Source organism: Phaenicophaeus curvirostris, chromosome 8, assembly GCF_032191515.1.
Source record: "Phaenicophaeus curvirostris isolate KB17595 chromosome 8, BPBGC_Pcur_1.0, whole genome shotgun sequence".
Classification (NCBI taxonomy): Eukaryota; Metazoa; Chordata; class Aves; order Cuculiformes; family Cuculidae; genus Phaenicophaeus; species Phaenicophaeus curvirostris.
In genome coordinates, this window is record NC_091399.1 from 38,451,347 (window position 1) to 38,471,493 (window position 20,147).

At 39.5% G+C, this 20,147-nt stretch overlaps 1 protein-coding gene across 2 annotated transcripts in view; it reads left to right on the forward strand.

Moving 5' to 3' along the window:
- Positions 1 to 20,147, forward strand: part of LRRC7 (leucine rich repeat containing 7) — a 173,941-nt gene that overhangs the window by 120,261 nt on the left and 33,533 nt on the right. For both annotated transcript variants that reach the window (XM_069861981.1, XM_069861983.1), the window contains exons 11-16: positions 3,535 to 3,664; positions 4,064 to 4,179; positions 11,454 to 11,523; positions 13,579 to 13,678; positions 14,406 to 14,530; positions 19,493 to 19,693. In XM_069861981.1, the coding sequence (XP_069718082.1) occupies positions 3,535 to 3,664; positions 4,064 to 4,179; positions 11,454 to 11,523; positions 13,579 to 13,678; positions 14,406 to 14,530; positions 19,493 to 19,693 (742 nt within the window). The remainder of the gene's footprint in view (positions 1 to 3,534; positions 3,665 to 4,063; positions 4,180 to 11,453; positions 11,524 to 13,578; positions 13,679 to 14,405; positions 14,531 to 19,492; positions 19,694 to 20,147) is intronic.

Consider the following 20,147-nt stretch of genomic DNA (forward strand, 5'->3'; position numbering starts at 1 on the left):
GATTAGCAATGTGGAGGAGGGATTGCTCCCTCCAGGGACCAATTTCATGATGAGACATAGAGCACTTCAAGGCTGTCTGAGTTGATGTTGCTAACAGTGAACTGCCACCCTCATTTTTGTGAGTCTTGATCAAAGGGCAAGCCTGGAAGCAGCATTTAGAGTTTGACCCTGCAAGGTACTATGCACCCAACTTAAAAAAAACATCCCACATAAAATCAGTGGATTCGCATTGATGAAGTACCAAACCGCAGCCAAAGGCTGGAGATTGTACCTGTAGGACCTAAGTAAATGCCCTTGCTCCCACTTTGTGAGCAGGAAGGGGTGAGGTGGGAAGTTGTGACCAATACATCGATAACGGTAAAGCCAGTGTATTGTGTTAGAGATGTGGTTAGTGCGTGTATCTAGCTTATGCCATAGCTGACAGTACCAAATGCTGCAAAAGGAAGTGTAAACTTGGATTCTTGGGTCAGCATTTTCCCTGATGTTGGACAAATAGTTAGTGTACCTAGCCCTTTGGCTTTAGGCTGCTTTGACAGTTACCTGGGTGCTCTGGCTGTTGGGAGAGAAGGGTTGTTACTGGTTAAAATGGGACTAGAATGGGCTGAACTACTGTTTTATTCATTACAGTCTTCGCTCTCCATAAATCTCTCTCTACTAATCTGTCTAAAATTGTTCCTCATTTACGCTGGGACGTGTACTGTGAATGGCGTCATTTCAGTGGGGGCTAAGCTGAACAGCTGGCATGGGTCTGATTTTTGTCTGCCTTTTTTTAAACCTGCCAAGAATGATCTGAATTTAGCCCAAGGGTAAGGTTAATGATATTGCAGCTAAATTAGCATTGTTAGAATTATAGTTTTTACTGTAGATTTATTTTCATGCACAATCCATGATCAATGAAAATCACTTTTTGAAGTGCATGTGTATTTAGGCATGGTAGTTATAGAGATAAAATATAGTTTCACACTGACTTTATTGTTTTTACTGTGGCCATCTTCATTTGTTTGCTGCTGATGACATCAGGAAGGAAAGAACCTGAGAATGCCTGTGTCAGACAACACCTTTCAAATAAAATTCTCTTTTCTGATAACATCATTCTTCCCTGTCAGGGAAACTTCCACCATTGCAATTCAGAGTATCAGATTTTCCGATTGCTATAGGAAACATAGTAGTTCTTAATCAGCTTATCTGTTTTCAAGTTCTTCTGGTTGTTATCATCAGTAAAAGGAAGAATGTGTGCATCTTGCAATTCAACAAGCTTTCCAGTTGGGCTTTGCTCTATCAAACACATATTCTGTATGGAGGAGGTAAACATGCCTGAATTCTACCTTTACTGAAATTGTTTTGTATCTAGTCTGAAGTAAACTGTGATGGATACAAAGGTTGTATTAAAGAAAAGCTGTAACCAGACCTAGCAGAGCTTTTGGATAGGTTCCATGCCTCTATCACTAATGGCTGTATGACTCACTTTGGCTTTTCAGTCTACTGAAATACAGCAATTAGACGAAAATTCTGAGAATTCCATGTTAGGAATAGCTATTTCTGGTTTCGCGTTGCATAAAATCTGAAGGCTGAAAGACCTTCTTTTAATTAAGAAACTAGAGTAAAGGTAAGTGAAGGCCCAGTCCTGATGCTGTGACTCATATCAAGACTTTTTTGAGGCTTTGAGCAACCTGATCCAGTGGAAGATGTCCCTGCCCACAGTGGAGGGATTGGAACTGGATGATCTTTAAGGTCCATTCCACCCAAACTATTCTATCATTCTATGAATACTAAGAAGCACAGTTGGTAGCAGAAGTAAGTTTCTTATCAGAGCTACCAAAACATCTGGAAAAAAACAAGCAATCTTCTGGGCACCCAGTCCCTTCATTAGTGATGAGGGAGGCAACAAACATTGAGGAAGAAATAATTGCTTGCCATTTAACCTTATTATTAATTAAAGCACTTGAGAGAAAAAGGTAGTACATGTGAAGCAAAACAGAAGCAGGGAATGATGGTATTTGTAATGGGTCACAAACCTTTTGTTCCCTGAGCTAAATGAGCAGTGCAGTACAGCATTAATTTCAAGAGGTTTTATATCCAGCCTAATTTTTTAAGAGATTCAGTAGATAATTCTTCAGAATATTTTTTTATGTATGTGTGTGTATGCATAATAGGTATATGATACTTATGTATTTTTTACGTATCTTTCTATATAATGTGTTACATATTTATTCCTGTTTGTGCTATTTGCATTAGCAAAGGTCACATTGTTGGTTCTGAATCACCAAAGGCAGACTGACGTTTCAGAGTTGCCTGATACCACCTGCAGCCTTCAGGAAAAACACTCAAATTTAGAGTCCTGAGGGCTGGATGACTGGCTAGGACAGGGTCCCAAAGAGCAGAAAATTACTCTGAGGGCCATTTCATCCCACAGCGCTGGTGGGTGGGGAGGCTGAGCTGCTGTCAACCACCCTGTGTTGGGTCAGCTCTCTTGGCATTCCCTTGGCTTTCATTCCGCGTGGGTGCCAGCTGCAATCAGAAGATGGGGTGGCTTTATGTTGTGGGCCCTTTTGCTTAGGGCTCAATACAAAACCTCCAACTCATTTCACAACCCTCATGGATGACAGAATGCAGGAACGTACTGGATGCCAATTCCTTGCACCAGGAAGCTGTGCTTTCCCTGTATGGGCTGCTCTCTGGTCCTGTGGGCTGTGGCTAACTTTGACTTGAGTTCAACAGGGGAGTTTCTGACATTTGTCTCATTTTCATCCTCTTCCCTGAAAATGTGATTACATGCAGGAAAGGTCAGGTCTCTCTTCTTTTCACAGTTTGACAGAATGCAACAATCTTGGAAAAGGGATGCAAGGCAAAAATGGAGACAATTTTGGTTTTTTAAAAGAGAGAACTTTAATGTCAGATTACTTACTTTGGTCTGCTTTGTTTTGGTCCTTGCCACACAGATACCTTTTTTAGCCAGCTTTCTCAATGTGTGAGAAGCAAGCACTTCTACAAAAGCTGTATCTGACTACAACAGGCTGAGGTTGCTTTGCTGAGTTTGGATCCAAGTTAATCTTTTTTCACTGCTGATCTGTATTAGAAGTAGTTTCAAGTGCATGAATTGGAACCTACCCTGGAGTCATTTCTGCTTCCCTTCCCTTTCCTCTCACCAGCAGTACTTCTTTACCTGTTATCTGTCTATGTATGTTAAGATTATAAATGTTTTGGTTTGATTCTTGAGCTTAGAATGAATTCCCTGATCACTGCCTGAAATATTTGGACTACTTCCTCACTACAAAAAGTAAGAATGATAATGTAAGGGAACTAAGTGATCTTTCTTAAACTGCCTTACTGGATAAGATTGATTAACAGTATCCCTAATAGTTCCTAAAATCATATTATTATAGACTTCTCCTAGGGAAATCTGTGATAAAGGTTCTTCTTTGGGGCACGATGCCTGTAATAGTATGATGCTTTAAAACTTTCAAAGGTTTTAGATTGTTAATATTTGTTATCTGGTACTTGTACAGTACCTAACAAGTATGTTTACAATTTCAGTTTATCTTTATTAGAAGAATTTGACTGCAGCTGTAATGAGTTGGAGTCCTTACCTTCTACCATCGGCTACCTTCATAACCTGAGGACGTTGGCTGTGGATGAGAATTTCCTTCCTGAACTGCCCAGAGAAGTGAGAAGCTGATACTGTTTTTAAATTACAGATAGAAGTGTTTTGTGGTAGGCCCAAGACTCCACCCCTACTCAGACAAAATATCTGTTAAACCACTTGTGTCTGCACAGTGTGGAAGACCAGATCTTTGTAACATATTCAATAGTAAAATAGTAAGACCAGTGAATTAATAAACTCATGTAAAGATGAGAGTATCTCTCAGAGGAGTAGTGCAGATAACCCTAGTTCCTGGTGTTACTGACAAAGGGAGGGTATAATTTTCTGATTTTAGAGTGTGTTTTCTGGGTTTTGTTGATTGTAGTGTAAAACACAGTTTGCTACCTCCAGACATAACAAGGTAGCAATAATAAATTTTATCAAAGTAAGTATTCTAACATCTTTGTTTTTTCATTCCTGTAGATTGGAAGCTGTAAAAATATAACAGTGATGTCTCTGCGCTCTAACAAGCTAGAATTTCTTCCTGATGAAATTGGTCAGATGCAGAAGCTGAGAGTGTTAAATCTGAGCGATAACAGGTATAGTTCACATAATTTTGCTAATATGTTATAAGAACTTGTTTGTAAAACATTTTAAACTATTCTTTTTAGATATTTGTAAAAATACATTTCTATAATATGTATTTTAAAATAGAAAAAAATATCTAGAATTACTTTATTTAAATTACAAGAAAGAAATGTTGATTTATTTTTTAAATATTTTTAGTTTGGTCATATTTCTGCTGACATCCACAGAAAATCTTGAATGGGGACAAGATCTGGGTCTCAGTCTGTTTTCACAGATTAAAACCCATTTCCTTCTTTTATCTCCTGCTGTTTCATGTGAAAATATGATGTTTGGCTTTAAAATTGTATATAACTTTGTAATATTTAATGATTAAAAAGTTGTGACAAGCTGATATATAGGGAATCATTACATGCAAGCACATTAGGATGTTTTCCTGATTCCACCGGAATCAGAACAAAAGCTTCTATTTCCTTCAGCAGAGCAAAAGTTTTGTCAAAAACTTCTGTTCTTTTGCACTTGACTATTCCTCTGAGAAACTGAATGCTTAAAATGGGCTTTTCTTGGTACTTATCCTGTGCTGCCATAGGCATCAGAAAAGGCTGACTATGTTCCAAGAGTATGTTAACATCCAGTATAACCACAGAAGTACATGTTTGCTTGGTAGCCCAACACATGGTGTGTGAATACCACTTTGTTTCCAGTAATTATCATCCATATTCAGTAAAAAAATGGGGGAAGGACTTTCCACATCGCTGTCTGATTTACCGTCAGCAATTTCATTGTTGAAATTAAGGTTGACCATAAAATATGAAATGAATTAATGTAGAAATCCCTGTAATATGATTGTTTAAAATGATTCACTTAATTCTGGTAGATGATTTTCCACATTGCAATTATGTATTATAAAATACATTATGCATGGGTGAGAAAGTAAGGTTAAACTTAACTCTAGTTTGTGCTGAAACCGTCCAAGTCCCAGAATCAAATCTTGGGTCTCTTGATTTTGAGTTTCAGATTCCAGGGCTTTGCAAGGAGCAGAGAATACTCTTCCATCACTGTGTCACTATAGCAGTGTATGTTTGTGCTGTTATCTGTGCAGCTAGAACCTGAAGCTGCATTTCAGACACTCTCTTAAACTCCCTCAGGCTGGCATTCTTGCTGACAAAGGCAGTCCAGGTTCCCCTCACTGATCCCACATCTACATACCCTGTCCTGCCCTGGTGCCATTTCGTCCAGGTTTATGGTCATGTTGAATACGTGAGTGATACAGATGAAGGCAGCTTATCAGAAATATGGTTAATTTTCAGCTGAACATTTCCAGAGGCTGTCCCACCTTGTTACTGCATAGCCAGCTGTAGAGGTTTGTGGGAGAAGGCATGGAGTGGGCATAGGAGTCGGGAGGAAAGAGGACAGTGCTGGTTCAGGGGCTCTTGGGAGTCCAAGATGCTGCAGCTTCCATGGCACATGAAGCCAGTCTGAGCTGGATCACTGTCCTCTTTTCAGACCTTTAATTCTGCTATGAGTTTGCGTTGAGGAAGCAGAAAACAAGTCTTTCTTCCTCCTCCCTCCCCTATTTTGTTTTTGCTCAGTTACTTTTCAGCCAAGTCAGCTGATGATTTCAGGCACGTGGCTTCATGTGTAATTACTGATTTTGAATGCTGTTGCTGGGGTGAGAGAAGGAAGGAGGTGGCTCTCTGCTGGGAGGAGACAGTGGAGATGGTGAGCAGGCAAGGTTTCCTGACCAAGCTGTCCTGGCAGCTGGATGCCACCAGAACAGCAGCCCTGTGTCACCTTGCTTTTTCCCTAGCTGCCTGGGTATAAGAGAGGACTGAGATTTCCACTGTGGAGGAAGGTAGTTATGGGACTAGCATCCCAATTACAGGATGTTCCTTGGGGTGTAATGTTTCAGCTGCTGTCCTTCCCACTCCCCCGTTGGCGCTGGCTGGTAGCCCTACATATGCCCTTGAGCTTGCTCAGGGCTCATTGGACAAGTCACTGAGCTGATTTATCTCTCTGAAAATGGAAGAAACTATACTTGTTTTTGACACTTTATGACACTCCTCACAGTCCATATTCTTACCATGGAGTCAGGTAAGGGCAAACGGTGGCTGTACACAAAGCAGGTATGAGAAGGGCAAGAGAAAAGAACCTTGATTTGTTTTGGTGGGAAACTATTCTCCGAGACTGTCTGAAAAATGTACCATGAGCTGTAGGCATTGCAGAACCAGTGGGAGGGTGCAACCTAGACTGGGAGACATAGGAACTGACTCAGACCATATACCTTCAGCCCTTAAACCTGGCTGAATTGTCTCATGTGCTTTTCTTGAGGGCTTTGGGTAGTCAATTTTTCTTCCTTTCTTGGTATCAGTTCCAGTGGAGGTTAATGTTGCTCCGCTGAGATGTTGTGATGATGCTTTGTTATGGAACTTTCAACTTTAATGAAACAAAAAAGTTTCAATGTTTTTGACACCAAAGAAGTTGGACAAAGTTCAGATGCCATCGTAATGTTGGATTTTTACTTTTTTTTTTTTACTTCTCTGTTTTCCCATTTTCACATTCATATTAACATTAAGGTAATATCTACTCTTTCTTTGAATGAGTCCACATGTACATGCTAATAAGGAGTGTATTTGGTCTCTGCTTGTTGCTAGGAACCTTCCCGTGTCACCACAACAGTTTTGCCCTTCTACTCTTCCTGCTTCAGATATGACAGAGAAGGTAGAGCATACCAGCTCTTTTCCTGGATACCCCTGCAAGCCGTTGGCAGAAGAGACACAGACATGCAAGCAGAGCAGAAAGACAATATTAGAGCCAAGGAGTCAGTGATCACCTTATGGTGAAGGGATCCTGGGCCCTGGAACATGGGTCAGCTTGGTATGAGACCTGCTGAGCTCATCTCTCTAAGGCAGACCCATTTACAGCAAACACTGCTGATGGAGCCTTTTTGGCACAAAAGCTGTAATCTCTGCACAAATCTTCTGAAGAGCAGCTAATGCTCTCTGTACTGTGTAATCAGTGGGGCTGGACTGTGCATATGAGCACATATTCTTTCAGAATTTATCTGGCTAGTCCTTTATGAGTTTCTCCTCTTGACATCAGAGAGGATTTCATGTCCATTCTGGCAGATGTCCTGTTGCTCACGCATCCTTGCATGTTCTTCTCCTTGCAGAGGGAACAGACTATCACCATGACTATCAATCCATGCTGATTATCATGGATGTATAGTGTTACAAAGGGAACACAGTCTTCTACTGGGTATCAGTCCACCGCTGGTTCATCACAGTGATTGATACCTCGGGGTCATCTCCTTCTACTTTGTTGCATGCCAAATTTCACCTCCAGTGTCTACAGCTGTGACTGTAAATGGTGCACTGGTGTATCCGTTAGCCTTTTGTGTCATTGTCTTCATCCCCCTGACTTTCTCTGCTAGTCGATGGGCTGTTTAAGTGTTTATTGAGAGATGCCCTTTTGTCATCAAAAGAATGTTCATTCTGGACATGTTCCTCATGGCATGGAGAGTGTGCTCTGGTTCAAGGCATGTAAAGTACAGCTGTGTTGGTTGCTTTGAACTTGTCTTGCCAGAATGCACGGAAAATTTGCAGTCTGTTCCCTCTCTCTTACATATGGAGAGATGGACAACTGTGATGCAGCATGTAAAGAGGAAGAGAGGAACTCTCCCTCCTTTGCACTGTCTAGAGCTTGTACAGGTCTAAAAGTCAGAAACATTTTGGGAGATTTGGTTTAAAATCCTGATTGGATGTCTTTGAAGAAGGAGGCAATCCTGACATTGACATCTTTGCTGCTCAGGCTAAGGAGAATCTTGAATTTTTGTGAGTTGACACGTTTTGCTCAAAGGTGGGTTAGTGTTTGAAGTCCTTTTCCAGTGCATTTTAAAAACTTTGGTTTCAGCTACGAAGGGCTTTTGCTCTTGTTTCTTGTCTTCTGAAGGCCCTCATCATAAGATAAGAACATATATAAGTTGTACCTTGCTGATCTTAATTGACCAGCAAGTGTTTTAATCCCAGGGCTTTCTTCAAATATTCATGTTAGAATTCCATTTTAAGCACGGAATTAGACTCCAGTTTTATTTCCCCATGCATACACTCTTATACTATATACTTCTCGTCTCCACAGCTGGGAGTCCTCTCTCCTTTTATCTTTACAATTCCAAACCTTTTCAACCATGTTACAGGCTCTTCATCCCTGAGAAATGCAGTATTCAGTTGTCTCTACACAACAAAAGGCAATGATGAGTTGAATCCTGACTCACTATCAGATTGCAAGAGTGGAATCCAATGAGCTTAGTGAGCATCAGACCAGAGCTTAGGTGGCTTCATGCTCTGCAGTCAGGAAAGTTTTGATTCCAGATAGTTGCTCTGCAGATACCTGGAGGTTCATACTCGTCTTTGCCAGGCATAACCCTGTCTCCAGTGCTTCAAGAACCAGTGCAGCTTTTGATAAAGTAGTTGTGCAGTTACTGCTTGCATGAAAGACAGTGAGACCTCCATCACATAATGAGTCATTGGGGATAGCTGCTTGGATTCAGACACTGTTAAGAGTGCACATGGGATTCATTCAAAGAAAAAAAGATGTCTTACCAGTAACCGGTGTTCTTCACAATGTGTAGTCCGCACATACATTTGTCTTCCATCTGCTTCTCCTCTCTCCTCAGAGTCCTTCCAGGTATGAGTCCTGTGATTGAGAGGTAGAATTGTTAGAATGTACATTTGGGCTACACTTCTCAAAGAGCATCGGTTACTGGTAAGTAACCTTTCTTTTAGTTTTAGATTGTTCTTAAAGAAGAGCTGAAAGAGTCATCAGCTTTTTGTATTTGCGCTGCTGCTGCTTCTGTCCTAGGGTAAAAACTCAATTACTGCTCTGAGTCTCACCCACAGAAGTTAGACGAAAAAGGATCCTAAGATTACATAATCCATTCATTAAAAAAAAAATAATACTGTTCCCTGGTGTACCTCCTCTTTTTGCATTTAGTTATTTAATTATATGATATTCCTCATTGCCAAAAAGGTAATTACTCCTGGCCTTGTATATCCACAAGTGGTTTTGTGAACAGTATGGTGATGGGTTGATATGAATCATGTTTTAAACTTCTCAACTTTTAAACCTTTGCACTTTGAAAACCCTATTATTATCAATTTTTGAGAGCTACCTTGTAGAACTGTCACAAACAGCACCTGTCTCTGAGCTTGACCAACTGACTGGTTCTGCTGCTTGTTATGATTATCTCTAAATATGTTTTGACATAAATTTTTCATGCGTGGGTTATTATTTGAAAATTCTTTGTGAATGTCACAAAAGCATGATATATGCATTGATTAATCTAGAAGGAATTCCCCTAGGTGTTTGGTAAGCTCTTCATATGTTGTATTACTCAAACTAATAATCAGTGGAAACTCTTCCCAGACTCTGAGCTTCCTTACTTAGGGCATAACAAAACCAGAACTTAGTACGTCGTACAAATATGTAGCACCAATTAAAGTTTCCTCTAGTATTGTGAATATAATTTCCCTTAGATTTATAAAAACAATTACAGATGTAGTTTTCCACACTGTCTGGTGAGAATTTCTTCGCTATGTCTCATAGGTGGTGAGGCACTGGAACAGGTTGTCCAGAGCAGTCATGGATGCCCCATCCCTGGAGCATCAAGGCCAGGTTGGATGAGGCTTTGAGCAACCTGATCTAGTGGAAGTGTGGTGGGACTGGATGATCTTTAATGTCCCTTCCATCCCTTCTATCATTCTATGAAGAATCTTTAGTTAACTATTAAAGCTTAAACTTGTAACCTTAATTTATAGAGTGTCACATACTCACATACTATGCTATTCTACATTGCAGTATTCATTTTATGTTCAGACAGGGATGAAAATTAAATTTCAGGTAGTGTAAGCACTCCTTACTTTCTTATGGCATTAATTCTTGTTTAAAACATGCGCACGCACGTAAAACTGCTCTAATCTATGCAGGCCTTTAATTGGAGATTGTGCCGTAGCACACTCTGTATGTTTACACATGATGTCAATTTATTTCACTTTTACAGATAAGTCATTTTTAGTATAAGGTGTTCTTATCAGGATCTTTAAAATGCATCACTTACAGTAGGTACACACTGCTTTCTGAAATAACACAATTTTTAGTGGTAGCAGCTTTGTGGCAAAAATACATCTAAAGTAATTCTGTAATGGATACACTTTCAAAGCGCTTCATAGAGGCAATGGTACAAAATCTTGTGAGGTGCTTGTCTCCCAGAGATACAGCTAGATTTGTCACATGGAGAAGACTGTGTGAGTGTTGTTAGTTATATGCTGGTACAGGGGCCAGCGATTCTCCTGGTGGTGCTCTGCAAGTGGATTATCTGACAGTGGTTTGTGAAGTGTGAGAGAATATATCTGTAAAAGCCTTTCTTTCCACAGCCTGGAATTGTCTAGCTCCCTCAGAAAAGGGTTTTCCTCTTTTATTTTTGTTAAATCACATCTAGCTTTTGTCTCTGTAGACATCCCTTTTGCCAGTCCTTATCTTTGTGCAGCCCTCCAGCTCCTTAACCTTCTGTATCACAAAGATGAGAGTATGTCAGTGTGTGGTTAGGGCAGCCCTCTCAAGTTGGTACAGACTGAGAAGTCATAAAATACGTTCAGAATTGAGTAGTGGGAAAAATATGAATTAATCTTTCAGAAGTATCTAATCATCATTTCCCCATTCCTACATCAGGATCACTTTTTGGAAATGTGTTTGCGTGTATAATTAAAATGCCATTTTTTTTTTTTACTGTTTCATTTGATTTTAATCGGGTTAACTGTGAGTATTTATATTATTTGAATCTTTTTCCTAACATTTCTGCAAAAAAATAATTTTCAAGAATCCTAGAGTATTTCTGTTCCAAAACCTAAATGATCAATAAAAGGATTTTTGTTAGCTACCTATTAGGTCTTTCCTATGTCTTCCTGGGACCACGGTTTTTTTCTATTTTCTGTGTCATAAGCTGTAACTTTGGTTACATTAGAGCTGAGGCAAAATATCATTATCTCCTTAGTACCTTCAGGGTGTGATGTCAGTAGTTTTAGATTTCAAGTGTCACTCTTAATGTGGAATACCCTTGATAAAATATTATTTCAGTAAAATATATATATATTTATATATTTGATAAAGATATTTTAGTTAAACGTGAAAGAAAATAAAGATATGAAATTATAGCAATTCCAGTGCAAATCTTGGGGAAAAAAACTGTTTTGAAAATGAGGGATTCACATTGTTCCAATGTTATCATTTACAGACTGAAGAATTTGCCATTCACTTTTACAAAACTTAAAGAACTCGCAGCTTTGTGGCTTTCTGACAACCAGGTAATGACTTTCAATATTCATATTTTCATTAGTGACTAGAAGTCTTAGCAAGGATTGTAAATGAAACCTGTAATTTTATACATGATTGTATTAGAGTTTTAGAAGTGTGTGCTCCCAGTCCAGCATTATACTTTCATACCAAGGTACAGATTCTTTCAGATGTCATTTACTAATTTGGAAAGCTCACATTTTCAGGATTTATCACATCTAGCTAAGCTTCTCTGTCCTTACAGGAGTAGTAAATAATGGCCGATGGTATCAAGAGAATATTTGTAATTAGAAATTCACAGAATCACTAGGTTGGAAAAGACCCACAGGATCATCGAGTCCAACCATTCCTATCAGTCACGAGATGAGTCATTGTTACCAAACTTGTTATTAGTTTGTCCCATCCTTTACTCAATCTATGCTTCTATTCTTGCCATCTTCCTTTTCCTGTCCATGTTCTATTCCTGCATATTTTAAATTATATTCAAGTCAGTGAGAGTTTAAGTGTGTAGAAGATGCACAAGAATACTTATTCTTGTTTTGGAGAAAATTTAAGTTCCTTTCAAATTTAAGTCTGCCTTTCTTTGTTTCAAGGGGTTTGGTTTCACTGCTATATATTCTTTAAAATTCTATTTTAAAACAAATTATATAACATGAACACTGAGAAAAGTAACAGCTCAGCCAGCTTCTGAGCACTAAAGTAAGTACACAGGGCTGGTTGATAGAATAATTTTACACTTCCATCATTCAGCTCTAAGTAGAGAACCCTCCCTTTGCGCAATGTTAGAAATGTTCAACAAATCTGAGAGTTTTTAATCATCTAAATAAATTCTCATAATCTCATCTTTCTCATTTTGCAGTAATGCCCACAGTCAGATATTACACCTTTTAAACTGAAGTTGATGAGGGTAATTCTTCAGCAGCCAATTATCATGCTTCTGGCAATTAATCCATCCCTTTATCCATTTGAAAGAGCTGTGAGGACTCGGGTCCTGCAGCTGCCTGTTTGCAGGAGTCTGTGTGCCTTTGCCTGGGCTGAGCCGTGCTGGTTACAGAACCACTCAGAGCAGAGCCCATGGCTTGTCCGCAGCGCATGGCCCAGCAGACGGTGTTGTTTCTTCATCAATTTGTCAGATAAAATTCCTGACTCCTGGCCAGTGCAAACCATTCAGCCTTGCCCTCGAACCAGAGCAAAGCCAAATGCAATGCAGTCAGTAGACTGATGTTGGTACATACATCTTGCACTGTTCCTTAGGTGAGCTTTTTACATCTGTAGCTTAGCAAAAAAATTTAAAGCTGACAGGAGACTACGTGGGAGAGATAATAGAAAATGATGAGTAAATTTTAATGTGTTCCATTAGGACTCTCGCATTTTTCACTCAAATTTCCATTAAAAAAATGGCATGACTGCTTAGTTCAGCCACTGACCATACTCTTCCTTTTAAATGTACAATATTTTCTCAGCATTTTGACTTCTCTACAGTACAGCATAGGTTAACATAGGTTACAGTCATTGTCATTCCCAGATGCTGCATTAGAGCAAAGAGTAGGAAAAAATAATCAATTGAAGTAAAACAGAATAGTAAGATCTGAATGTTCAGAGTGCCTCTATGTAAATTCTCCATTATTTTGCACCAAGTTTACCCTCAGATGAACTGATAACTATCATGAATTTACTCCTTGTTAGTCCTAGCTTAAAATAGGTGACAGCCATTACGTGGGTGTTTGAACTGTGTAGTTGCAGCTCTGTTCCACTGATCCTTTAGCTTCCTCACTGGTATGTCTCTGAACATGCAATATTAGCAGTATTATATGCAATATAGCAGTATTTCTGCTATTTAGCATTCTCCTGTTGATCCCAGTAGGAATTACAGGAATTACAGAAGTAAGGAATGGGAGGGGAGACATTTTCACCAGATTGCTATTTGTCTTAGCCCAAGCAGTAGTTTAATTTTGTACAGAATTTTTGTTAATCTTGTATTTTCTGTTTACCAAGTACTGAAATACCATCTCAGTTCACACATGTGCTCTAAGTGAATAGTTCTTTGTTCTGCCTTTCCTGTACAGTCCAAGGCTCTCATTCCACTGCAGACTGAGGCTCACCCAGAAACAAAGCAGAGAGTACTGACTAACTACATGTTTCCCCAGCAACCCCGCAGTGATGAAGGTAAAACGGCATCAGCAATTCCTACAGAGGCAGGGGCAGTGCTTGTTTAGAGAGTGGAGAGAAAAATAGAGGGAGGGAGAGGAAGGGGTTTCAGCGATGGTTCTGTGTGTGGGTGTGTCTTCTCACAGGTAAAGCCAGTGGTGCACACAGAGCAGGCTGTATTTTGCCGTACACAAAGAATCCTCTTTGCAAATCCATTATTCTCAGGCCATAGGATTTGCATTTTCTCAAACACTTTTTTGTTTTCAGAAGAGTGGCTTTGTGTAAATAATTTGAACCTGGGGACTGGGTTTGCGTGCCACTTATACTAGGATGTGCCTTGCTGCTCTGAGGCCAAGCTGTTGGCCAGAGCCAGCTCACCCTGCAGAGACTGGACCCACTTGAGAGTGCTGGGGGTGATCCCCATCCTGGACTGGGGGGGTTGGAGCTCTGAGCCTGGCAGCAGGCTCTGCCATAGCTACGTTAAGTTAGAGAATTTGCATACACCTCCTCAGCCCCAGATCTGCCCCAAAACACTGTTGCTTCCCATCACTCTCATTTCAGTTTGAATATTAAACTCTGTAATTGTTTGTCACTTACCTCTCTCATTGCCCCCTCAATGCTTTTAAAACAATAACCCAAGATTACAGGATCAGCTAAGAACACGACTTTTTAGATCATTTCCAGTCATCTGCTGGGTGCGCTAATTACTTGTTCTTGTGCATTGCTGTTTGCAATTTAACTGTAGATTTCCAATCAGACAGTGATAGTTTTAACCCTACTTTATGGGAGGAGCAGAGACAGCAACGTATGACTGTTGCCTTCGAATTTGAAGAAAAGAAGGAAGAGGAGGAAAATGCAGGGAAAGTTAAGGTAAGTGCTGTTTGGTTTAGTCTGGTATTCACATATTACGGACAGGGTGCAAATTACAGATCTTGAGTTGAACTATTTTTGTGTTCTGAATACCTGAAAAGTATTCATCGTCCTGTATCAGGTACAGCAGTTGAGGAAGAATAGCATATCTGTTTTCCCCAGCGTACACGTTAACAATTCCTGCTTTTGCTGTTGTCGGCCAGACAGCAAAACTTTGATTCCAGACGCCGCTTAGGCCCGTGACCCTAATGTCAGGCTCCTGCTGTGATCAGTGTTTCGTCACAAAGACAAAATTTAGACAAAATGTTGGGAGACTTAGAATTAATGTCCAACCACCTCGTTCTTCAGAAATATTTAGATCACTTCAAGGATTCCATATCCTTCTCAAAATGGAAGTCAACAAGAGCTGTGCAGCTTCATGGAGTTACACGGGAATGTGCAGTGGAGAGGGTAAAACTCATCAATTTTGTAACGTATCAAAAACGAAGATCAAAATATGGATATCTATCCCCAGTTATCTGAAATTAATGTAATTCCAGAGTTTTCAGTTGAGCCCTTAATCAGTTATGTTGTTAGAAGGATATTGTCAGGACAATCTACTATTACATGGCATGAAAATTTCTATTTCTTGAATCTTATAAAAGAATTATTCCCAGATCAAGACTTCTTCACTGCAAATTTTTAACATAAATTGTATTGCCAGAGACAAAAATCATATGAGGAGATTTAAATCATACATTACTTTAAAAATTAACAATACTATTATTAATAGCTATTTAACATTCCATTTAGATCTCCTTGGAAATTTTGGATTTTTCTTTTTAATATTTTTCTAAATTAGGAATTTTCATCTGACTTTTGTAACCAGAGGTAAGGGACTCTGCTACTTTAGTAAAACAGAAAATGAACTCAAAAAGCAACCTTTGTCTCCTAATATATAGATGAAACTGAAATTTTACCCCAGGGGATTTGCAGGTTTATGGGTCATACATGGAAAACAGAGCATCTGGGAGAGTTTTATATTGTTCCTGTACTTCTTATCGGTTTTCACTGTGGGTAATATGGCTGTCTAAATGTGCAAAACAACTGAAATGTTAACAGAGAAGCAGGTATCAATTTCTGACCTCATAGAAGAATGTAATTTTATCGTATGTTATTTTCAGGCATTATTTTAAACATTGAAATGTATTATAGTAATTATAGCATAGAGATAGCCATTTTGTTTTTAATATATTTCAGAACGCTATGAATGACTGAAACAAGTGTTTCTTTTGAGTAAACCCTTCTTGTAGCAAAAATATATCCCTCACCCACTGGATGCTATTCCTGTACTTCAGCTCAAAGGCTGCCATCTGCTGTATGGAAAATGGGGAGGCAAACACAGCCAAGGAACAAAGCCACATTTTCAGATTTCCTAGAAGCAGCACTTAACAAAAAATATCTGGCCTGTGCCCGTGCTGTGAAAGGGCTGTGTGTGGTGTGAGCCCAGGCCCCTGGGCTTCCTGCCAGAACTGTTCAGGATGCCATGGATGCTTTGGTTGCAGTGCTTCTTACCTGGGCTATTTGCTCATCCCTGGCAGGTGCCAGCAAAGTCGTGGTCTGTGCAGCATAGTTTGCATTCCCAGAGATGTGTACTGGCCAGCTGCAGCCTGGGCCCGGTTGCAGGACAACAGAAGAAGGGCAGCCTGTGGCTAGTTGGGCTACCGGCAGTAAGAGTGGTTTGAACGATGTCCTCCAGGGCTACACCTCTTTGTAACATTGTAGCTTGGCTATCTGAAGGCTGAGACAGTCCAACTCTAAAACATATTTCCTGGAGTTCTTACTTACCTGTTCTCCCTCTCATCTGCAGAGAGAGGGTGTAAGCCAATGTTGTAGTACATGAGTCTGTTTCTGCATGAGATTCCTCCACAGCCATATAAAGTCCAATGTTCCTCTCCTCCCTAATGATACTAATGTCTTCTGCTCAGATCAAAACATGAAATTTTGCAGCTGACACTATGGTTGTTGCTTCTATAGAGAAGAACTATTAAATGAAAAGCTAAGCAAGGAGCTAGGAGCTGGTCAGATACTTCCATTTGTGTACCTTGACAAGAGCACCTCTCCTCTTTCATGTCTCAGTGTGTACACCAGATGCCCATAGATACCTATAGTTTGTAAAAACTGAAAGTAGAGAAATAAAACTGTTCAAACCTGTGAGACCTTGCCAGGCTGTGAAAGGAAAAGATGTTAATAAGGTACAAATGCTCATTTGCATCCTTCTGGTATGTCTGTGCTCTTTTCCAATAATGTCAATTCATGTCCCTATGTGAACAACCACAGAAGTGTTGTAAAGACTTTTTTGACTGAACCATTCACCAACCTGCGTTTAGATGTATGCACAAGGACTAAAAGCTGGCTGATGGAGCCTTTTGAGAACTTGGCATGTGTCACTCCATCCATGTGTTGCAGTAGGTCTTAGGGAGGTTTTAATGTCTGTTTTTAGCAGTTTCACCAGACTTCTATGGGGTGAATTTGAAGGTTAACTTAAATTATCAGTAGGCAGTGACCACAACACTGGTAGCATTTTATAAAAGCACGTGTAGTTTTTCATGTTCTATTTTTCATAGTTAAAACTGAACTCTCAGCCAGCTGTATGTTAAAATAGATTTGGTAATTGAAATTGTTTGATGACTTCTTCCATCCAGATCTTTGAATTTTGAAAGCTCTCTTTTCAGGGTTATGCTACTATCGATGTAGCATTAAACATACAAGAATGGTATTGACAGGGAGTGCAGATTTCCTTCACAATGCAATGCAAAGTAAGTCTAAAACAGTGGTGAAGGTATCTGTGTTCCAGTGGATATAGCCCACCACAGCTGCCAATATTTTCACTCTGATATTAATACTGACAGTAGTACGAAACTCTTGCTGAAATACCTGTCTCTGACTTTTCTATCTTGTGGAAGTCCTTCAGTTAGTTTTCCCTTGCCTAGTACTTACTGAGGATATACTCTACAATTTGACATTTAGCTACGTTTGTCTGTAGACCTTATGCTTAAATCATGGTGTGGATTTTGTGAAAGAGCAATTGCCTAATTAGGCCACAACTAAATACGATTTCTTTCAACCGTAAATCAACCAGAGCTTTAGTAATGCTTTACAGACTTAATTTATTTTTTCTGTTGAAATTCTTTATTAACATATGACATCATAGTCATACATTTTAACGTTTTATGTTAAAGTCATGTCAGAAACTATTATACGTAATGTTCTATATTCTATTGTGGTTCAGAATTGTATGCTAGTATTTCATGTAGTTTTATTTTACAAATCAATCATGCTTTTGCTTCTAAAATATCCCCATCAACAAAACATAGTCATTTGAATCCAAAATTACATTTTTTGTACTCGTTAGGCATTTAAAATCCAATGACAATAATAGTGAGTGAGCTACTAAAACTAAGTTCCCTTTGCTTACTTCATGCACACAAAGAGGTAAAAGAGAGTGGTATATGCTTCCAGCTACTTAGCACATAGGAAATGTGGGGTAATTTCAGATTTCACAGCCTCATAATCAGGCGCAGTTATCCTGATGCATCCAGCTTGCGCTGGGAGCTGTAATTTTACTTCATTGAAGGATTTTATTGCATTTCCACCCCAAATTCAAGCCCACAGAGTGTTGCAGGCTCAGCCAGTGCCTTCTGCATTTTAGCTGACTGTATTTGGTGGCTGTTAATATGCACTCAGCAGTGGGCTTGCCACTCCGCAAGGTGTGCTCTTTGTGAGTTGTGAATCTCAAGTTTGGTGCTTAAGCCACAACTGCCTTTCGCCGCTCAGAAAAAGACAGAGGGGAAAAGGCAGATTTGCAGTGTGAAGAATGGGAGGGCATGAGATGCTCTGTGGAGGAGAGGGACTTGCACTGAGATGGAAGTGTCTGCTGCAGGCTGGGCTCAAGGGACAGGTCTGCACTCTCTGCACAGCCCAAGCTGCCTTGCTGAGGTCGTGCTTCGTTTGAATGCACGCTTTAGTTTCCTCCTCCTCTTCTCACAATGTGATGTGATGTTCAGCAGACCAAATGTCTCCATGACCAGTGGAGGCATGAGGAGAGGTCAACATCATGTATGTCGTCTTTCCTTCTTGGATCGTTCCTGATGTGTTCATTTGCTGCACCTTCTCCTCACAGCAATTTGCTGTAGTGTAATGTCTTGTGAGACAATGGGGGGAAGTATCATCCATGAACCTTCGCAGCCGCTCTTACCCTTTCACTCAGCCCCAAGATTGCATAGAGTTGTCTTCAAATTAGGATTGCTCTGGACTTGGGAATGTTTCTCTACTGCCAATGATAACAATTCTAAACTTAAAATATGGAGATTTCTAGAAAATCAGTAGGTCTGTCAGTCAGTTAAAGTGCTATTTGGTGTGACTTAGGGTGACTTTTCTGTAGTGATTTGAGTCTGTTTTCATGTATTTTCTGTATAAGAAGAGAGTAGGGTACACTTGAGTGCATGTATGTACATTATACATCTCAAAGAGCAAATAGCTCCCAGTAGATAAGATTCTGTTCTCAGCTGCCATAGATAATTCATATTAATTCAGTACACTGAATACAGCTAAATTAATTCTGCATTTACACCAGTATTGTTTTGAAGAAGTGTAATTTAATATGTCGGTAGTCTCAAGTAAAGTGTAGAAGTAAAATACAATACTCTCACAGGGTAAAAGATAGGCTTGTAGGGAACCATTCCCATCCATTATTTTATGTCACTGAAATTCCGTTATAGGTTGACATAGTGTAATTGAGAGCATTTTTCAGTCCTAGAACTTAAAAATACATGAAGATAGCTATATGTAACACATTACCTCAAACAGATTAACTAAAAAATTGAGGAATTTGCACTTAGTCATAGTACTGTAACCATGGTTTTAGTTTGCATGCTGTTTTCATTTTGTATTTGTGCTTTAATTCTTTTTATGAATGTTCAGGTTGAAATAAATCTAAAACGTTATCCCACTCCATACCCGGAGGATTTAAAGAATATGGTAAAATCAGTTCAAAATCTGGTGGGCAAAACAAGCCATGGAGTACGGCCTGAGAACTCAGCACCAACCGTGAACAGTGAACAAACTGTGAAAGAAAAGTATGAGCACAAGTGGCCCATGGCACCAAAGGAGATTTCAGTGGAGGTAATGTAAAAGGATCGTTGTTCCTCTCAAGAGTTCGAGATGGGGTTTTAACATAACTCCACCAAATGATATTCTGCATCTGCTGTGAACTTCATACCTAACAGTTACTAGTTTCATTTCACAAAGATAATTTAATTCTATATTGAGTTGCTGCTTTTCCCAATCCTTCTGAGTTTATCAGACTGATTTTTTTTTGTTATAAATCTACCTAGATCTGAATTTTAGTATTGATATATACAAGCACTCTCCTAAATTTTAATGATGTGAGGGTCTTGCATATTAGCAGGAGAATGGACCTGATCATGATTTACATCTCAGACTTAAGTAAGTGTATTTCTGCATCAAATATGTTAATAACAAACCAGTTTGTCTGTCTGTCCTTCCTAAGCCATTAGATTCTGCTTCTTCTGTTCACGTTACATGCAGCAGATACCAAATTACCCTTTACAAAAGT